Source organism: Panthera tigris, chromosome B4 (genome assembly GCF_018350195.1).
Source record: "Panthera tigris isolate Pti1 chromosome B4, P.tigris_Pti1_mat1.1, whole genome shotgun sequence".
Taxonomy (NCBI): Eukaryota; Metazoa; Chordata; class Mammalia; order Carnivora; family Felidae; genus Panthera; species Panthera tigris.
The window spans coordinates 78365070-78380733 of record NC_056666.1 but is presented as its reverse complement, the minus strand read 5'-3'; the positions used below and the strand labels follow the sequence as shown (position 1 = coordinate 78380733).

Genomic DNA, 15664 nt, shown 5'->3' with positions numbered 1-15664 from the left:
GAGTTGCCAGAAGTTCCAAACCTGGTTTGGTTCCAAACCAAACCCGAAGCTCCTATGTCAGTAGGAGAGGTTTCTCCATGGTTCTGAGGCCCTGTGAGGGGGCAGGTCCACCTTCAGGTCTAGAGAGTTTGGCTCTCCAGTAGAGAAGCCAGAGGCCAATCGGGGGAAATATCTTGATAGTGAGAGAAAGTGATCTCTCTTTCTCTCTTTAATTTTTAAATTTTATTTAATCTCTTTGATGCCAAAGAGGAATTTGTAAGGTTTAAAACTATTTTCATTAACACTAGTTGATGCTTCCAAGCACATCACATTCTGGGGGTGGGTTCTTTAAATGTTTTTTTCTTTTTAATGTTTATTTTTCAGAGAGAGAGAGACAGAGCGTGAACAGGGGAGGGACAGAGAGAGGGGGAGACACAGAATCCGAAGCAGCTCCAGGCTTTGAGCTGTCAACACCGAGCCCAATGTGGGGCTGGAACCCACAGACTATGAGATCATGACCTGAGCCAAAGTTGGACACTCAACTGACTGGGCCACCTAGTCTCCCCATGTGGGTGAGTTCTTTCAATGACGAAGTGGACTTTTCTCTCTGGGTGCTGTAATTTGACTTGCTGAAGCTCACGTGAATTCATGACAGGTTTGGATAAGCTAATTAAAATCCTAGGTCCGTCAGTAAGTTAATTAACCTCACTAAGCTTGTGTCCTTATCTATAAAAATGTGAGTAAAAAAAAAATGTGAGTGAAAATTCTGACCTAGTGGCGTTTTTATGACAATTAGAAATGATACTGAGGGTTGATGGTGGGGGTGGGGGAGAGGGGAAAGTGGGTGATGGGCATTGAGGAGGGCACTTGTTGGGATGAGCCCTGGGTGTTGTATGTAAGTGATGAATCATGGGAATCTACCCCTGAAGCCAAGAGCACACTGTGTACACTGTATGTTAGCTAACTTGACAATAAATTATATTAAAAAATAAATCTAAAACTTTTGGTAAAAAAGAAAAAAATAAATGATACTTGTAAACAGCTTAATTCAGTCCTGGTGTTATGGCAGGCACTCAGCCACTGTTAGCCATTTTTATATTCTTTTTACAGATGGGTGAAAGGAGCAAAGATTTGAAAGAGGAAATTATTTTCACTAAATCATAGTCCCCACAATCCTGGGAAGTATGCAGTAGCTCAGTAAATATTGTTGACTTATGGACTGCATTAACTGATGAGCCCCTGGAGCAGGAAACTGGCTTGGCCAGGCATGGAAGAATGGATTTTATGTAACTTGCAATACCGATGCTGTGATTCCTTGTCACTTTATGCAGAAATCATCAGACTTCAATGCCTCATTGACCTTCAACTGGGCTACCCCTTAGAACTCTTCCCACCTTTCAGCCTCTAAACTGATAACTTCTAGGAAGGCTCTGTACATCAACATCATCACCAAAGGGACTGCCATATGCTGACCACCTGCTCTGTGTAGGGGCTTCTAACACTACTTCCCATAGTCCTCATGGAAACCCAATGAGGTGGTTATGCTAACCCCCATTTACAGAACAGAAGACTGAGGGCAGAGAGTAAAATGACTCGCTGGAGGCCTTGTAACTGGAAAGTACTGAGGCTGGGGTTTGAACACATGCCTAACTCCAAGGCCTCTATGTTTTCCACTCCTCCAGGACAAGGAAGGATGAAAAGGAGGTGCTGTCATTTGACTTCCAGAAAATTCAGTATGCCAATGAAAAGGGATGAGACCTCTTTCACTTGGTGCTTCCCGAGGGAGGATGAATGACTTTCAGAAAGACTCAGCAAGAGAGATCTGGGCTTACAGGAGACTGGTCTTCAGGGACCAATAAAGAGAGTTAGCTAGTAATATATTTTTACTGTTCATTTGTTAAATAAAGTTATTTCTGTAGTGATAAGTTTGTATTTTACATTATTTTTTTAAAGTTTTAATTTTAATTCCAGTTGGTTAACAGAGTGTAATATTAGTTTCAGATGCATAATATAGTGATTCAACACTTCTCTACATCACCTGGTGCTCATCACAAGTGCCCTCCTTATTCCCATCACCTATTTAAAAAAAACTTATATCTTGGGGCGCCTGGGTGGCTCAGTGGGTTGAGTGTCCAACTTCGGCTCAGGTCATGATCTCACAGCTCATGAGTTTGAGCCCCGTGTCAGGCTCTGTGCTGAAGGCTCAGAGACTGGAGCCTGCTTCAGATTCTGTGTCTCCCTCTCTCTCTGCTCCTCCCTTGCTCACACGCTGTCTCTTTCTCAAAAATAAATAAAGATTAAAAAACCTATATCTTTATGAGAGAAGATGTTACTTGAACGACGCATTCATACACCGTGTAGTGTCCGATATAAGTTTTCATTTTAACCTGGTAAGAAAGTAGAAAATGACAATTCCTAGTCCAGGGACAGCAGATCCAGAATGACTGTACATTTTTCTTTTTTTTGGAGAACAAATTAATGGTTATCTTGAAAATTGGATCTGTGAATCCACATGTATGAAGGGCATGTAGCTATCAGCTCCCAGGTGGAGAGGGATGTCTTCTCACTTTGACCTAGAGGTGGTGACTGCTGTTTTATGATTCATTCTTCCACTCACAGTTATATTATGGGCAACTGTTATGCGTCCTTACCGCAGTTGAACACCAGAGAAGAGATTGGCTAGAGGGAATAACTCTGCTTGGTGACCATCCCCCCTAATTTGTAGGTAAGGCAATAAGGATCCAGAGGACTCAGCCATCCGGCAACTTTTACAAAGAAGGTTCTGGCAGGCCAGGGATTAGAAGAGCTCAGACTGTTGGCAGCAGGCAGCTTGTTGAGACGCCACTGCTCTAAAAGATCCTGCAGTGAATAAGAGAAATATTGCCGAAGATGCTAACTCTGTCTCCTTCTAGCAGCTTCAGTCAACAGCTGAGAGAACAAACCCAACCAGCTAAAGAAAGCGATGCTTTGGCAGGCTCAGGAAATGTGGATTAGGGGAGCCCAACCCAAACCTGTGCTTTTGTGATCTGCCCATTGCGTCTCTCTATTCCTCTTCCCCATCATAGGCTAGGGTGACTGACATAAGCCACACTTAGGAGACTGCCACCCGCTGCCTCAGCACTGGAGCCAAGGGAGGGGAATCAGAATCAGAGACACTGATGTCTGGTTTTGTTTGCTTTGGGCTCTCACTTGGAGCTTCAGGTGAGCCTGGCTCAACTTTCTTCCCAGCGAGGTATTTGTTCTTCTTCTTTTAAGGGAATTCCAAAGAATGAGACTAAAGAGCTCACCAAGAGGGGCTGGCATTCATCAGTTGATGGGTGGAGTTAATGTCTCAATGAAGAGCCCAACACAGACCTCCCTTCATGGATTGTCTATGGATGGATAATATTGACTGCAATATCCAAACATTTGTTGGTGGACCATATTTAAATCTCAAAACAATCCTGCAGGTGGGGTAGGATTCTCGTTTTACAAATAAGAAAAGAGAGGCTCAAAGAAGTCAAGTACCTTGTCCAAGGTCACTTCATAGTGCGAGGTAAACAAGGGGTTTGAACCAGGTCTGAAGTTCATGATGACAGGCTCTCTGTTAGACCACAGCTACCTTACTCTTGTGAGGCATTTAATGATTTTCAAGGGACTTTCGCTTATGTTATATCCTACGAGGCTCCCTACAAACCGCTGAGGTAGGAAGGGATTTGACTGATGAGAACACAGACTTAGTGTGTTAAATCACAGCCCAAGGTCACCAGCCCAAATCCCTCCCAGCAGAGGTCATGCTCTCTACTATTCCAGCTTGGGTTTCTTACTCTCCATCCTCACTTGGCTTCCTTTTGCTACCATCCTTTGGTGAGTTGCTCAGGGGTGCAAAGTTGTTTTGAGAACAACCAAGGCCAAAGTTAAGTTATCTCCTTTCTCCATATCCCTAAATAGAGTACTAGCAATAGCTCGGTATACAGTGTCTTACTAGGTGTCAAACACCATGCTACGCATTTTATATTTATTTAACTTAATGCTCACAAAAGCCCCATGAAGTACCCGCCATTATCATACCCATTTTATCGTTGAGAAAACCAAGGCACATAGAAGTTAAGCAATGGCCAAGGTCAAAGAGCTAGTAGTGAGTGGTGGAGCTGGGATTCTAACCAGGCAGCCTGGCTCTTGCCAAACTGCAGAACAGAAAATTAAGAATTAGCTGCAGAGTACTTAAAATTGATGGATTCGAGGATCTTCAGGCTAATCCTCTGCCCCAGATTGCCTTGTCTGGAAACCCCTCCAGAAAGACAGAGTGTTGCTGATTTGATTGCAATTCTGGAGATAATACCAACCACCTACTTCTTAGGGAGTCCAGAATCACTCCCTCCTGCTCCGTCATACCTTGTAGAGTCTTAAATGTGGATAACAACTTGAAAACGTGTTCTTGCCATGGGTGGTGTGGTTGGGTGTGGAGAAGCAATATCCAAACATTTGGATATTGGGGGCATGGGGATGGGGGATAGTTGAGCCGTTGGAAGTTAGAACAGTAGTGTACCAGTGTACCCAGTCTGCTACCAAGGATCTCCCACCCTTCCTCCCCCTAACTCCCTGGCCCAGATGGAATATCCATAGTCTAGACCAGGGCTTCCCAAACTCCCCTGATCATAAGGATTACCTGTAGGGCTTATTAAAAATATAGACACTCAAGCCTCTGCTCTGAAGATTTTCATTCCATAAGACTGAAGTGAGATCTGGGTCTAGATAGTTCTATTCTTAGACACAGGTCATTGGTCAGTTAACAACACATGTCAGTGGTGTGCTTTCCCTATGCAAGAAGCTGGCGATTCAGAATGAGTCGGACTCAATCCCTTCCGTTGATGAGCTCAGGGCCTACAGGGATACTGACAAGTAAACATATAAGTTTACTTTAAGACATGGGGGAAAAGTACAGGGTATGGTGGGAAAACAGGGAAGGGTATCTAACCCAGACCAGGTGGTGGAGGAGTAGGAGATCCTAAGGCCACCAGGACTGACGCAGCACACACTCTCATCCTGAGATGAATGGGATCTTTCAAACTATTCCACCCACCAGCTGGAGGGTCCCCACTTTCTGTCCTCTCTTGCTTCTGGATCCGGAAATCACCTGCTGTGGGTCAAGGGTGGTGGTGGAGGGGCTTGGTCTGAGGCTCCTCCCTGCGCCTGTCTTTGTCCTCTTCCCAAGCCTTATACTTGTTTGCTTCAAATATGACCCTCACTTTTCCCATGGGTCATTTTATCTTTGTTTTGTTTGCCATGAGCAGCACTGCTCATCTCAAATGACAGGCTGGCTTAAATGGATGCGTTTGACTGAAGTGGTGCCAGAGTGGACTCTGTGGGATCAGTGCACCTCTTCTCCCCACTCCCCCCACTCCAAGCCCTCCTCTGGATATTTCTCTGAAGAGGTGGGCACAGACGACATGTCACTGGGGCTGTGACGCTCTGGCATTACAGGGAGGGACTCAGCCCATATGGAAGAGGTTGTCTGGTCCTTACCCCTGTGTCATGGAACTCAGTGGCTCCTAATTCCCTGGTGTCAAAATCCAATTCATCCTGCTAGGTCAGGTGCTGTCTGAGTTCCCTAGGCCCCCTGAGGAGATCACAGGAAGGGAGGGAGCAGAGCTCCTGTCTTTTGTCAGCTGTGGCAAGTTTGGGTGATTAAGCTAAAAAAGCAAAGTCATTTTGGTCCAGAGGATTAGTTTTGAGGTGTGTTGCAAATCTAGAAGCAACTTATTGCCTGGGAGGCAAACCAAACCCAAGATGACTCTCAGCTAATTGCTTGCCTTTCCTTGTGCCAAGCCTAACTCCTCAGTATATAAAGGCCAGCCTCTTCTCTGTCCACATCCTCTGCCTTCATCCCTCTAGGCTCTTGCTAAGGGATTGCTAGCTGACCTCCAAGCTCTCTAACCATGAACAGACAAGTCTGCAAGAAGTCCTTCAGTGGCGGCAGCCAGGGCTTCTCGGGTCGCTCTGCCGTGGTCTCAGGAAGCAGCAGGATGAGCTGTGTGGCCCGCTCGGGGGGAGCCAGCAGAGGGGCCTGCGGGTTCCGGGGTGGGGCGGGTGGCTTTGGCAGTCGCAGCCTCTACAGCCTGGGTGGCAACAAGAGCATCTCCATCAGTGTGGCTGGTGGCTCCCGGGCTGGTGGCTTTGGGGGAGGGCGTAGCAGCTGTGGCAGTGGCTTTGGGGGTGGCTATGGAGGTGGCTTTGGTGGTGGCTTTGGTGGTGGCAGAGGAATGGGAGGTGGCTTTGGAGGGGCTGGTGGCTTTGGAGGGGTTGGTGGCCTTGGTGGAGCTGGTGGTTTTGGAGGGGCTGGTGGCTTTGGTGGGCCTGGTGGCTTTGGTGGGCCTGGTGGCTTTGGTGGGCCCAGTGGCTTTGGTCCTGGTGGCTTCCCTGGGGGAATCCAGGAAGTGACTGTGAACCAGAGCCTCCTGCAGCCCCTCAATGTGGAAATCGACCCCCAGATTGGGCAAGTAAAGACCCAGGAGAAGGAGCAGATCAAGACCCTCAACAACAAGTTCGCTTCCTTCATCGACAAGGTGAGGGCAAAGCTCAAAGGTGGCGTGGATGGTTTTGGCTGCCAGGGATTGGTATACAAAGATGCCAGTAGGATCTTCCAGGCTCATAGGCGAGGTATTGGCTTCTTCTTCTTTTTTTTAAATTTTTTAAATGTTTTATTTATTTTTGAGAGAGAGAGAGAGAGAGAGAGAGAGAATGAGCAGGGGAAGGGCAGAGAGAGGGAGACACAGAATCTGAAGCAGGCTCCAGGCTCTGAGCTGTCAGCACAGAGCCTGATGCAGGGCTCGAACTCATGAACTGTGAGATCATGACCTGAGCTGAAGTCGGACTCTTAACCAACTGAGCCACCCCGGCGCCCCTGAGGTATTGGCTTCTTGTCCTGGTTCTGCCTGGGGCCCTTTAGGACAGCGAACATGACTCTTTTGCTCTTCGGACCCTGTTTTCCTAGCTGTGAAACAGGGGAAGGAAAGGGAATCCAGTTCCCAATTTCCTTCTAGGGATAGGACTAGGGAAAATGAAGTGAGGGTCCAAACATGCTCATTCTCCCTTTTAAGACTGGGGCATTAGCCATGAGCTTATTATAGCTAACATTCAATTTCTCTTGCAAAGCAACTTCTGGATAATTGAACTGGAATTGAGCTGGAACTCAAACTTGCATTACTAAGAACTGTGGAACTCTCTCTTAGTGGTGGGTCTCAGCAACTGACTCACCTTTAAAAAAATTTTTTTTTTCTTAAATGTGTATTTATTTTTGAGAGCGAAAGAGAGTCAGAGCATGAGCAGGAGCATGGCAGAGAAAGAGAGAGACACAGAATCCAAAGCAGGCCCCAGGCTCTGAACTGTCAGCACAGAGCCCGACGTGGGGCTTGAACTCATGAGCTGCAAGATCATGACCTGAGCTGAAGTCAGATGCCCAACCAGCTGAGCCACCCAGGCTCACCTTCTTGATTCGAGCTGTCTATGCTGGGGCAGGGAAGGGTGTGCTGGGTTTGGGGGAATGAACCGGGAGTGTGAAGTGAAACCCAAGTCATCTGTAAGCTGAGTAACTGGAAGGGGAAACAATTAGGGACAATATGGCACAATTTAGGAAAAGTTAGACCTTGTTGACTATTTTCACTGCCTGTAGGGAGGTAAAATGTTCACTTGAAAAACAATTATAAATAACTTCATGCTGGCCTCCTGTAGAGGTGTTCCAAAGGATCCTAGTAGAATAAGGTAGTGCTGAGTGTGACCCTTAGCTTTGTCACGTAGTAGCCACATCACTTTGGGCAAGTTAAACTGTTTGAGACTCTGTTTCCTTGTCTACAGAGGGGATATAGTAACACCTCCTTTATAGGTGGTTGTGAGGATTAACTGAAATAGAATAAGTGAAGATACTAGGTATAAACATATTCTAGCTCTCCCTCGTCTAAATTCTCACTCTTCCAAGTTAAAAACAAAACACAACACAACAGAGGCTATCGCTGATTGGAGAACTGGGTTCATTTTCTACTCTTCGGGCTGCGTGGCCCCACTTGCCCAACTCAGGAGGCTGACTCCTTGTCTTTCTCACCTGATGCAGGTGCGGTTCCTGGAGCAGCAGAACAAGGTCCTGGAGACCAAGTGGAACCTGCTCCAGCAGCAGACCACAGGCACTGGCTCAGGCCCCAACAACCTGGAGCCTCTCCTTGAATCCTACATCAGTTTTCTACGCAGGCAGTTGGATTTGGTTCTGGGGGAGAGGGGGAACCTGGAAGGAGAGCTGAAGAACATGCAGGACCTCGTGGAGGACTTCAAAAAGAAGTGAGGGCCCCAACTGGGGAGTTCCGCCTTCCAGGGGATTAGCAGGGAGGTGTAGCCCCGGTTTGAGATTTTAACCGTCCCTGACTGCACCTTCAGTCAATACTCTTGGATGGACTTATTGAGTGAGGCATGACCAAGCAGAAGGGGTCAGAGGGTGGGAACTAAGACTTCTAGGTGGCTGATTCTGACACATTTCTCAGGCTCTGGGCAGGCCCCTCCTACACTAACTTAGGTGGATGAGAGAATCTTCCCAGAATCAAAAACGTTTTGGGATGAAGAGCCCTCCACACTTACTGTACATGGGAATCACCTTGGAAGCTTGTCAGAAACACATATTCCTGTGCTCCAGACCTAGATATTGTGAATCAGTAGGTGTGGGGCAGGTCCCAGGAGTCTAGTGCCCCATGGTTCCCATGGGGGAGACCACCTGGCTGATGGTCTAGGGACACACTTTGTAAGACACTCTTTCAATGTGTCCAGTCTAGTACTCTGTTTCTGTAGCTTCAATCGACCTTGTCCTGCATGTTTGGGGTTGTAGTTGATACCCTCTGAGGTCTGTGAGGTGAGGAGGGAGCTCCAGATATCCGTGGGGTCAGGACCCACAGGGGTGGGTACACCCGTTTCGGGGAAGCCCCATCTTGGGTCAACTGCACAAATCTGGCAGGCACCGCTCTGTGCTGGGCTCAGTGCTGAGTTCTGGGAATCCAGTGGCAACTCAGATTGACGTTGCCCAGAAACCTTTTCTCCTGGAATCATTCCATTTTCAGTCTTCATGAGATCCAGACCCTTTGGGGGAGGTTTTAGTCATTAACGAGCAGGAATCTCATAACCCTGGTGCATTCAGGAGACATGAGTTCATTCTTAACCCAAATTCCTGTAAGAAGCAACTCTTAATGGAAACAGAAACAGAGAGGGCAGAGGCAGAAGCACCCAGTCTGAGCAAATACCTCTCTGGGTCTCATGTACACACATTGCGCTTTGTGACCTTTGTTACAGCTAGACAAGAAGTCACGCCCCTGGCCCCTCCTCCCCGCCTCCCCTCCTCCCCTCCTCCCGCTCCCATCTCCCCACACTTCAGCCTGTTACCTGGGCTTGGAGGGAGGAGGACAAGGCAGTGGCCTGAGCTTTGAAAGGTCTCCAAGCAGGATGGGTTATGTAATTCTAGGGGCTCAGTGCACAACGAAAATGCAGGGCCCTTGTTAAAAAATCGGGTTGGTGCCAGCAGAACATTAAACTGTTAGGACTTTCTGAACCCAGGGACCTGTGTAACTGCGCAGGTCACACGCCCATGAAGCTGGTCCTGTCCCCTGGTGAGAAGATTCTGGATGAGTGCTTGGGATCCTCAATTTTTTTTAATTTTTATTTCTGGAATGTCACTGTCCAAATATGTGCTTCTTTCTGTCCCAGATATGAAGATGAGATCAACAAGCGGAATGCGGCTGAGAATGAGTTTGTGGGGCTTAAGAAGGTGAGCAAGTGGGGAGGAACAGATCAAGGCTCTATTTCTGGGCACCACCCCCATGGAGTCAAGGCAGAGCCAGCAGCTCTGGGGCACAGTGACCCTATGCTGGGTGTGGGGTTTATATTTTTCCTGACAGTTTTGGAAACGAAGGAAGCAGCTCTAAATACGTTATTGGTGAGGAAAGACGCCTTACAATGTCACTGTGACTAATGAACTGATCAGTAATGCGAACAAATAATGAAGGATTTATGTGTAGCATTAATCAAGGTTTGCAGCCTACAGGGTACCCTGGATGGTATTAATAAGAACAATCAGCCAATACTTACAGCTGACTTGATTGTAAAGATGAAGTAGTGAGAAGAATAGAATATCCTCCTTTCTATTCAGAAGGCTGGTTACCTGGTACCAAACCTCCAAAGTCACATGTTAGATAAATGTGATTTATCTACCCATACTCCATGCCTGGCTAATATGGTTTATATTTTGTTAAAGCATCAGGGTTTGGTTGGTCAAAGCAACTAAAGGGAAGAAAACCACTTTGATTTTCTATTAAGAGGGAAGGTGAGAAGTGGAAATTAGGGGGAGGACAGGGGAGGGACAAGAGGAGGGACAAAGGCTTAGGAAAGAGCTGTGGGTGGTAAGGGGGCTGCGGGTCATTCTTTTGGGTGTCTGACTGCCCGTCTCCACACCCCGCAGGATGTGGATGCTGCGTACATGAACAAGGTGGAGCTACAGGCCAAGGTGGACAGCCTGACAGATGAACTGAACTTCCTGAGGACCTTCTATGAGATGGTGATTCCTTGATTTCTTGGTTTGCTGAGCTCCAGAGCCTTCCTGTCTGCATCTTCTCTGACATGCTTCCCAAGCAAGACTTTAGGGGATAGTTAAGGGGCAAAACACTCACAAAACCAGCAACAGAGCTCGGAACTCAGCCACACCCCACCTGGGAAATGCTAACTTAGCTTACCCAGCCTGCATTGACCTGGGCCTCAAGGCCAGGGTCCCTCTCTGACTTCTTTGTTTTCCTTCTGTCCTCAGCCCTTTTTGTTCTACACCTTCCCTCTGGCTCCTATGCCAGTATCACAGCTAGTTCCTTCAGAGCACTCCTCCCTACTCCAGTCCCCTGGAAACCCACACAGTTGAACTCACTGACTGATACTCTCAGGCTGACAACCTTATTCTATTTGCACATTTACTTTTTTTCTTTAACTTTGTTGCCTGGCATCTTTTAGGCAGTAGCCAGGCCTGAAATGCAAGCTTATTTTTCTGACTGTTCCATTCCTGGCCCCATTTTTGGGATATCTCTGCTGGTAGAAGATTCTTGGACTTATTCATTCCCAGCATCTCCTGGGGCCAAGGGATGGTGAGAATGACCATCCGTATTCCCTATAGGAGCTGTCTCAGATGCAGAGTCATGTCAGTGACACGTCCGTAGTCCTGTCCATGGACAACAACCGCTGCCTGGACCTGGACAGCATCATCGCCGAGGTCAAGGCCCAGTATGAGGAAATTGCCCAGAGGAGCAAGGCAGAGGCTGAGGCTCTGTACCAGACCAAGGTGGGAGCCCTCTCCTTGCCTGCATACTCTAGGTTTAGGTCCCGCTGACCTTTATCAAGAATATTCTAACACTTTGTGAAGCTATGTTGATTGGTTTCCCCTCTGTCAGCTTGGGGAGCTGCAGACCACGGCCGGCAGGCATGGAGATGACCTCAAGAACACTAAGAGTGAGATCATGGAGCTCAACAGGATGATCCAGAGGCTGCGGGCCGAGATCGAGAATGTTAAGAAGCAGGTGGGTCTGGTCCTATCGGAGAGATCCTGGAGGTCTTCTGGGCCATGGGGAGAAAGAAGAGCAACAATTGTGCCTCTGCCACACGCTTTCTCTGTCCTTCCATGGTGTCACATGTGGGATAGCAGTCTCTGGGAGACTCCATTCTCCCTGAGATTCCCTCGGAAATCTTTCAAGTTCCCTAAGGAGAGATGGTTGCTCCTGCTGGCTTTCCCAGCAAATCTTGCAATTGTAGGGAGGGCCTTAAACACTCCGTTCTCAGTAGGATCTACCTTCTGTGAACTATTTGTCATGAACTTCACATTACCTCAATGGCTAATTTGTGTCACTGGAATAAACTGATTAGGCAGGGGAGTATTTAACAGTCTTGTAAAAAACCAGTTACCAGTTACCACTACTGCCTTTACCAGCGAATCAGTGTTCTTTTTCTTTAAAAAAATTTTTTTTTACATTTATTTTTTTTTGAGAGACAGAGACAGAACACAAGTGGGGGGAGGGACAGAGAGAGAGAGAAGGAGGCACAGAATCTGAAGCAGGCTCCAGGTTCCGAGCTGTCAGCACAGACCCTGATGCGGGGCTTGAACTCACAAACTGTGAGATCATGACCTGAGCTGAAGTTGGACACTTAACCGACTGAGCCACCCAGGTGCCCCAGTGTTCCTTTTCTTGATGAGACAGGAGTTAGTTTCAGTGGGCCATAGATAAATAGACCAATTGCAAAATGGACTTCTGTTTTCTGGGCATGTGCCATTGTTGTAAGGGATGGAGGGATGCTGAATGGAGAAAAGAACTTTCAGGAAAAATCAGCTGTTTCTTGATCACTATGCTAATTAGTCTCCTACCTCCTCCTGGCCCAGAACGCCAACCTGCAGGTGGCCATAGCTGAAGCTGAGCAGCGTGGGGAGCTGGCCCTCAAGGACGCCAATGCAAAGCTCCAAGAGCTTCAGGCTGCCTTACAGAAGGCCAAAGATGACCTGGCCCGGCTGCTGCGGGACTACCAGGAGTTGATGAACGTGAAGCTGGCCCTGGACATGGAGATCGCCACCTACCGCAAGCTGCTGGAGGGCGAGGAATGCAGGTGAGGGGCTGTGGGGCCAGCATTCTACAGATAGGATTTTAGAGTGACCTTTGATAATGAAGAAAGAGAGCAAGATGATTGGAGAGGACAACTCAGACAAGGGGTAAGGAACCTCCTGAACAACAGAATTTAGGATTCAAGTGCCCCCCATTTTTTTTTTTGTCAATCAAGATCATCCAATTCTCCTATTTACCATGGATGTATGTATTACACAGCTCTGTTGATCATTCTTATGAGCAATGAGTACGGAAAAGTGCTTTGGGGTTATGACAAAGGTTATAGTGATGTCCACTGGAACTTTTTTTAAATGTTTATTTATTTTTGAGGTGGGGAGGGGCAGAAAGAGGAGGACAGAGGATCCGAAGCAGGCTTTATACTGACAGCAGAGACCCCAATGCGAGGCCCAAACTCACCAACTGTGGGATCATGACCTAAGCCAAAGTTGGATGCTTAATCAGCTGAGCCATCCAGGTACCCCTGGAACTTCCTGAGATGACAGAAATGTTTTATGTGCTCTCCAGTACAGTAGCCATTAGTCACTTGAGTACTAATGGTTAGTGCAACTGAGGAACTGAGTTTTATACTTAATTTAATTTTAAGAAATGTGACTAGCTTCATGTCACTAGTAGTTACCATATTGGACAGCACAGTAGAGAGAGCCCTGTAACTTTCCACCCCTGAGGCTGAGTCCACAGGGGAGGTGGCCGATGCACACATACTCTGGAAAAATAGCACAGCATCAAGCAGCAGATAAGGGCTTAGGGAGTGGATATCAAATGCCAAAGGACTGTCAAGAATTGAGAGATCTTTCACTGACTAGTTGCTCCGTGCATCCTGTCTTGAACCTCTGTCCTCAGGCAGCTCCCAATCTGATGGAGGAAGCAGAACTCAGGGGTGAGAAGGAAGTTTATGGATTTTTTTTTTTTTAATAAATCAATGAAAGGTGTGAGAGTGAAGATGGTGCTATGTGTACTGGGGATTGTGGGATAAAGACAGAGTGGTCGACCACAGAGGGGCCCACACTGGCAAGGGGTGCAGACACACTCTATGTCTGCTCAGATGTGTGGACGTGCCTGCTCCATGAACATGAATGAGGCACAGAAAGATGGGCTGTGTGGGCAGGACATTTTCAAGCTCCTCATGTGTTGAGTGTCAGCCCCTCTCACATTTTACCTTACCTTGAACCACCACCCCTACCCCCACCCCGGGAAGGCTCACTGGAGAAGGCTTCCTGGGAGAGGAAAATCAGAAGAAAACCAGGTCTGGGTGAGGGAGGTAGAAAGACGGTCTCAGTAGGGGAAGAGTGGTGAGGCAGGACTAACCAATTGGGGGCTGGGTAGTTGAGCACTTTGCCTGGAACAGATGCTCTGGAAACTAAGGGAAAGAGGGCAGACAAATGGAGAAATGGAGGATGGCTGGTGAAGCTTCTGAGCACCTCAACCCCATCCCCTGGCCCCACAAGCTCCTTTTCCTGGGGAGATGTGGTCATAGAGACACTTGGAATAGCCTTCTTCCCCGGGGAACTTGACCTCTAGTAGGGCAAATAGGGGAACGTGGCTCCCAAGGTAATGAACCCTCAGCTCTGTGGCTAGTGACTCATTGCAGAAATAGTCCACATCTCTTTCTCTTCCTTTGTAGGATGTCTGGAGAGTGTCAGAGTGCTGTGTGCATTTGTAAGTAGCCCTTCAAAAATTCTCTCCCTGGGTTGCAAAAAGGGTGGCCACAGAGACACCCTCACTGACTGATCTACAGCAGGAGAGGCTGACCCATACAAGGAGACCAGGCCACCAAACAGTGCTAGGGCCATGGCCACACACTCCCCACCTCACAAAAGTTGGGAAACTCTAAGGCCAAAGCTAAAATGCCCATGGTCTTGGGGAATTCCCTAGGTTGGAGAACCAGAAATTTCTGTGGATGCTGCTGGCTCTTGTTCTTGGGGAAGGACGCCAGAGAGCCAGGCTCACTCTTGTCATTTATTTACAAGTTGAGGCCTCAGAGAAGTTAAGCACCTTCCTCCAATTCACAAGCCAAGCAGGGTAGAATTGTGATGCAGACCCAGGCTTTTGCCTGAATTGAGTGCCTGTTCTCTGCAGCGGTGATCAGCAATGTCACCAGCACCAGCAGCGGCTCTGCTGGAAGCCACGGAGGGGTCAGTGCCAGCAGCAGCGGTGGCTACAGAGGCGGCAGCAGCAGCAGCAGCAGCAGAGGCAGCAGTGGTGGCTATGGAGGGCTCAGTGGTGGCAGCAGCGGTGGCTACCAGAGTGGCAGCAGCGGGGGCAGGCTCAGCAGCGGAGGCAGCAGCTCTGTGAGCCGGAGTGGAATTGGCTCCGCCTCTGGTGGCATCCAGACCTCGGGAGGCAGCAGCTATAAGTCTGGCAGTGGAGGCAGCACCAGCATCCGCTTCTCCCAGACCACCAGCTCGAGCCAGCACTGCTCCAAGTGATCCTCTGGGGTCATGTGTCCAGGCCCACCTGCATCCCTCTCAGCCTGCCACAGCACCTCCTACTTTGCTTGGCATCAACAAATGCCAACCTCAGCCTCGCTTTTCCTCAAGTTCCCCGGAGAAGGGGCTGAACTTCTTCCTGGCTCCTCCATCCCCAAGACCTTTCCTAGGCTAGGAAGGTCCAGCTGCTAGTCCCAGAGGATGATGCCCCCAGATGAGCCTGTGATGCCTCCTGATGATGGTAGCAATACCTGAGCCCATACCACTGTGGGCTTTTCCAGCCTGGCCTGTTCCTACCCTGGCCCATCTCCCTTTCTCACTGGGAGTTGATCGATGGTCTGAAGTAGGCATGTTTCAGCCCCGCTGAGGAGGCGGGGGTGCTAGAGGGTGAATGGTCAAGTTCTCTAGACTGTTGGTTCTCAGGGTGCCTTCTTCACATTGGCATCATGTCCTGACCTTGCCTCTGTCCCCTTAATTCCCCCAGCTGTGGATCCTCTGGTGATGATTATGTTGCACTTTCTTTTCTCAATAAATTGCACTGTATTTCACATTCTGGTGTTTGGCTTTCATTCAGGGAGTCATAGAATAAACTGAGGTCCAAGAGAG

The 15664-nt window shown here is 48.3% G+C and overlaps 1 protein-coding gene across 1 annotated transcript; it reads left to right on the top strand.

Moving 5' to 3' along the window:
• Window positions 1–5897: 5897 nt before the first annotated feature.
• Window positions 5898–15250, top strand: LOC102949398 (keratin, type II cytoskeletal 2 oral). The gene is made up of 9 exons (XM_042990831.1): window positions 5898–6524; window positions 8066–8286; window positions 9694–9754; window positions 10445–10540; window positions 11141–11305; window positions 11415–11540; window positions 12395–12615; window positions 14254–14288; window positions 14709–15250. Exons 1-9 carry the CDS (start codon window positions 5898–5900, stop codon window positions 15056–15058), a joined length of 1902 nt encoding a protein of 633 aa, XP_042846765.1. The 3' UTR covers window positions 15059–15250.
• Window positions 15251–15664: the final 414 nt, after the last annotated feature.

What these genes read in the sequence shown, in the direction of transcription:
- LOC102949398 (XM_042990831.1), top strand. Translation starts at nt 5,898, where the DNA reads ATGAACAGACAAGTCTGCAAGAAGTCCTTCAGTGGCGGCAGCCAGGGC. An exon ending in GTGGAGGACTTCAAAAAGAA is followed by an intron (nt 8,287 to 9,693) that starts GTGAGGGCCCCA and finishes TTTCTGTCCCAG; the next exon opens with ATATGAAGATGAGATCAACA. An exon ending in CTGGAGGGCGAGGAATGCAG is followed by an intron (nt 12,616 to 14,253) that starts GTGAGGGGCTGT and finishes CTTCCTTTGTAG; the next exon opens with GATGTCTGGAGAGTGTCAGA.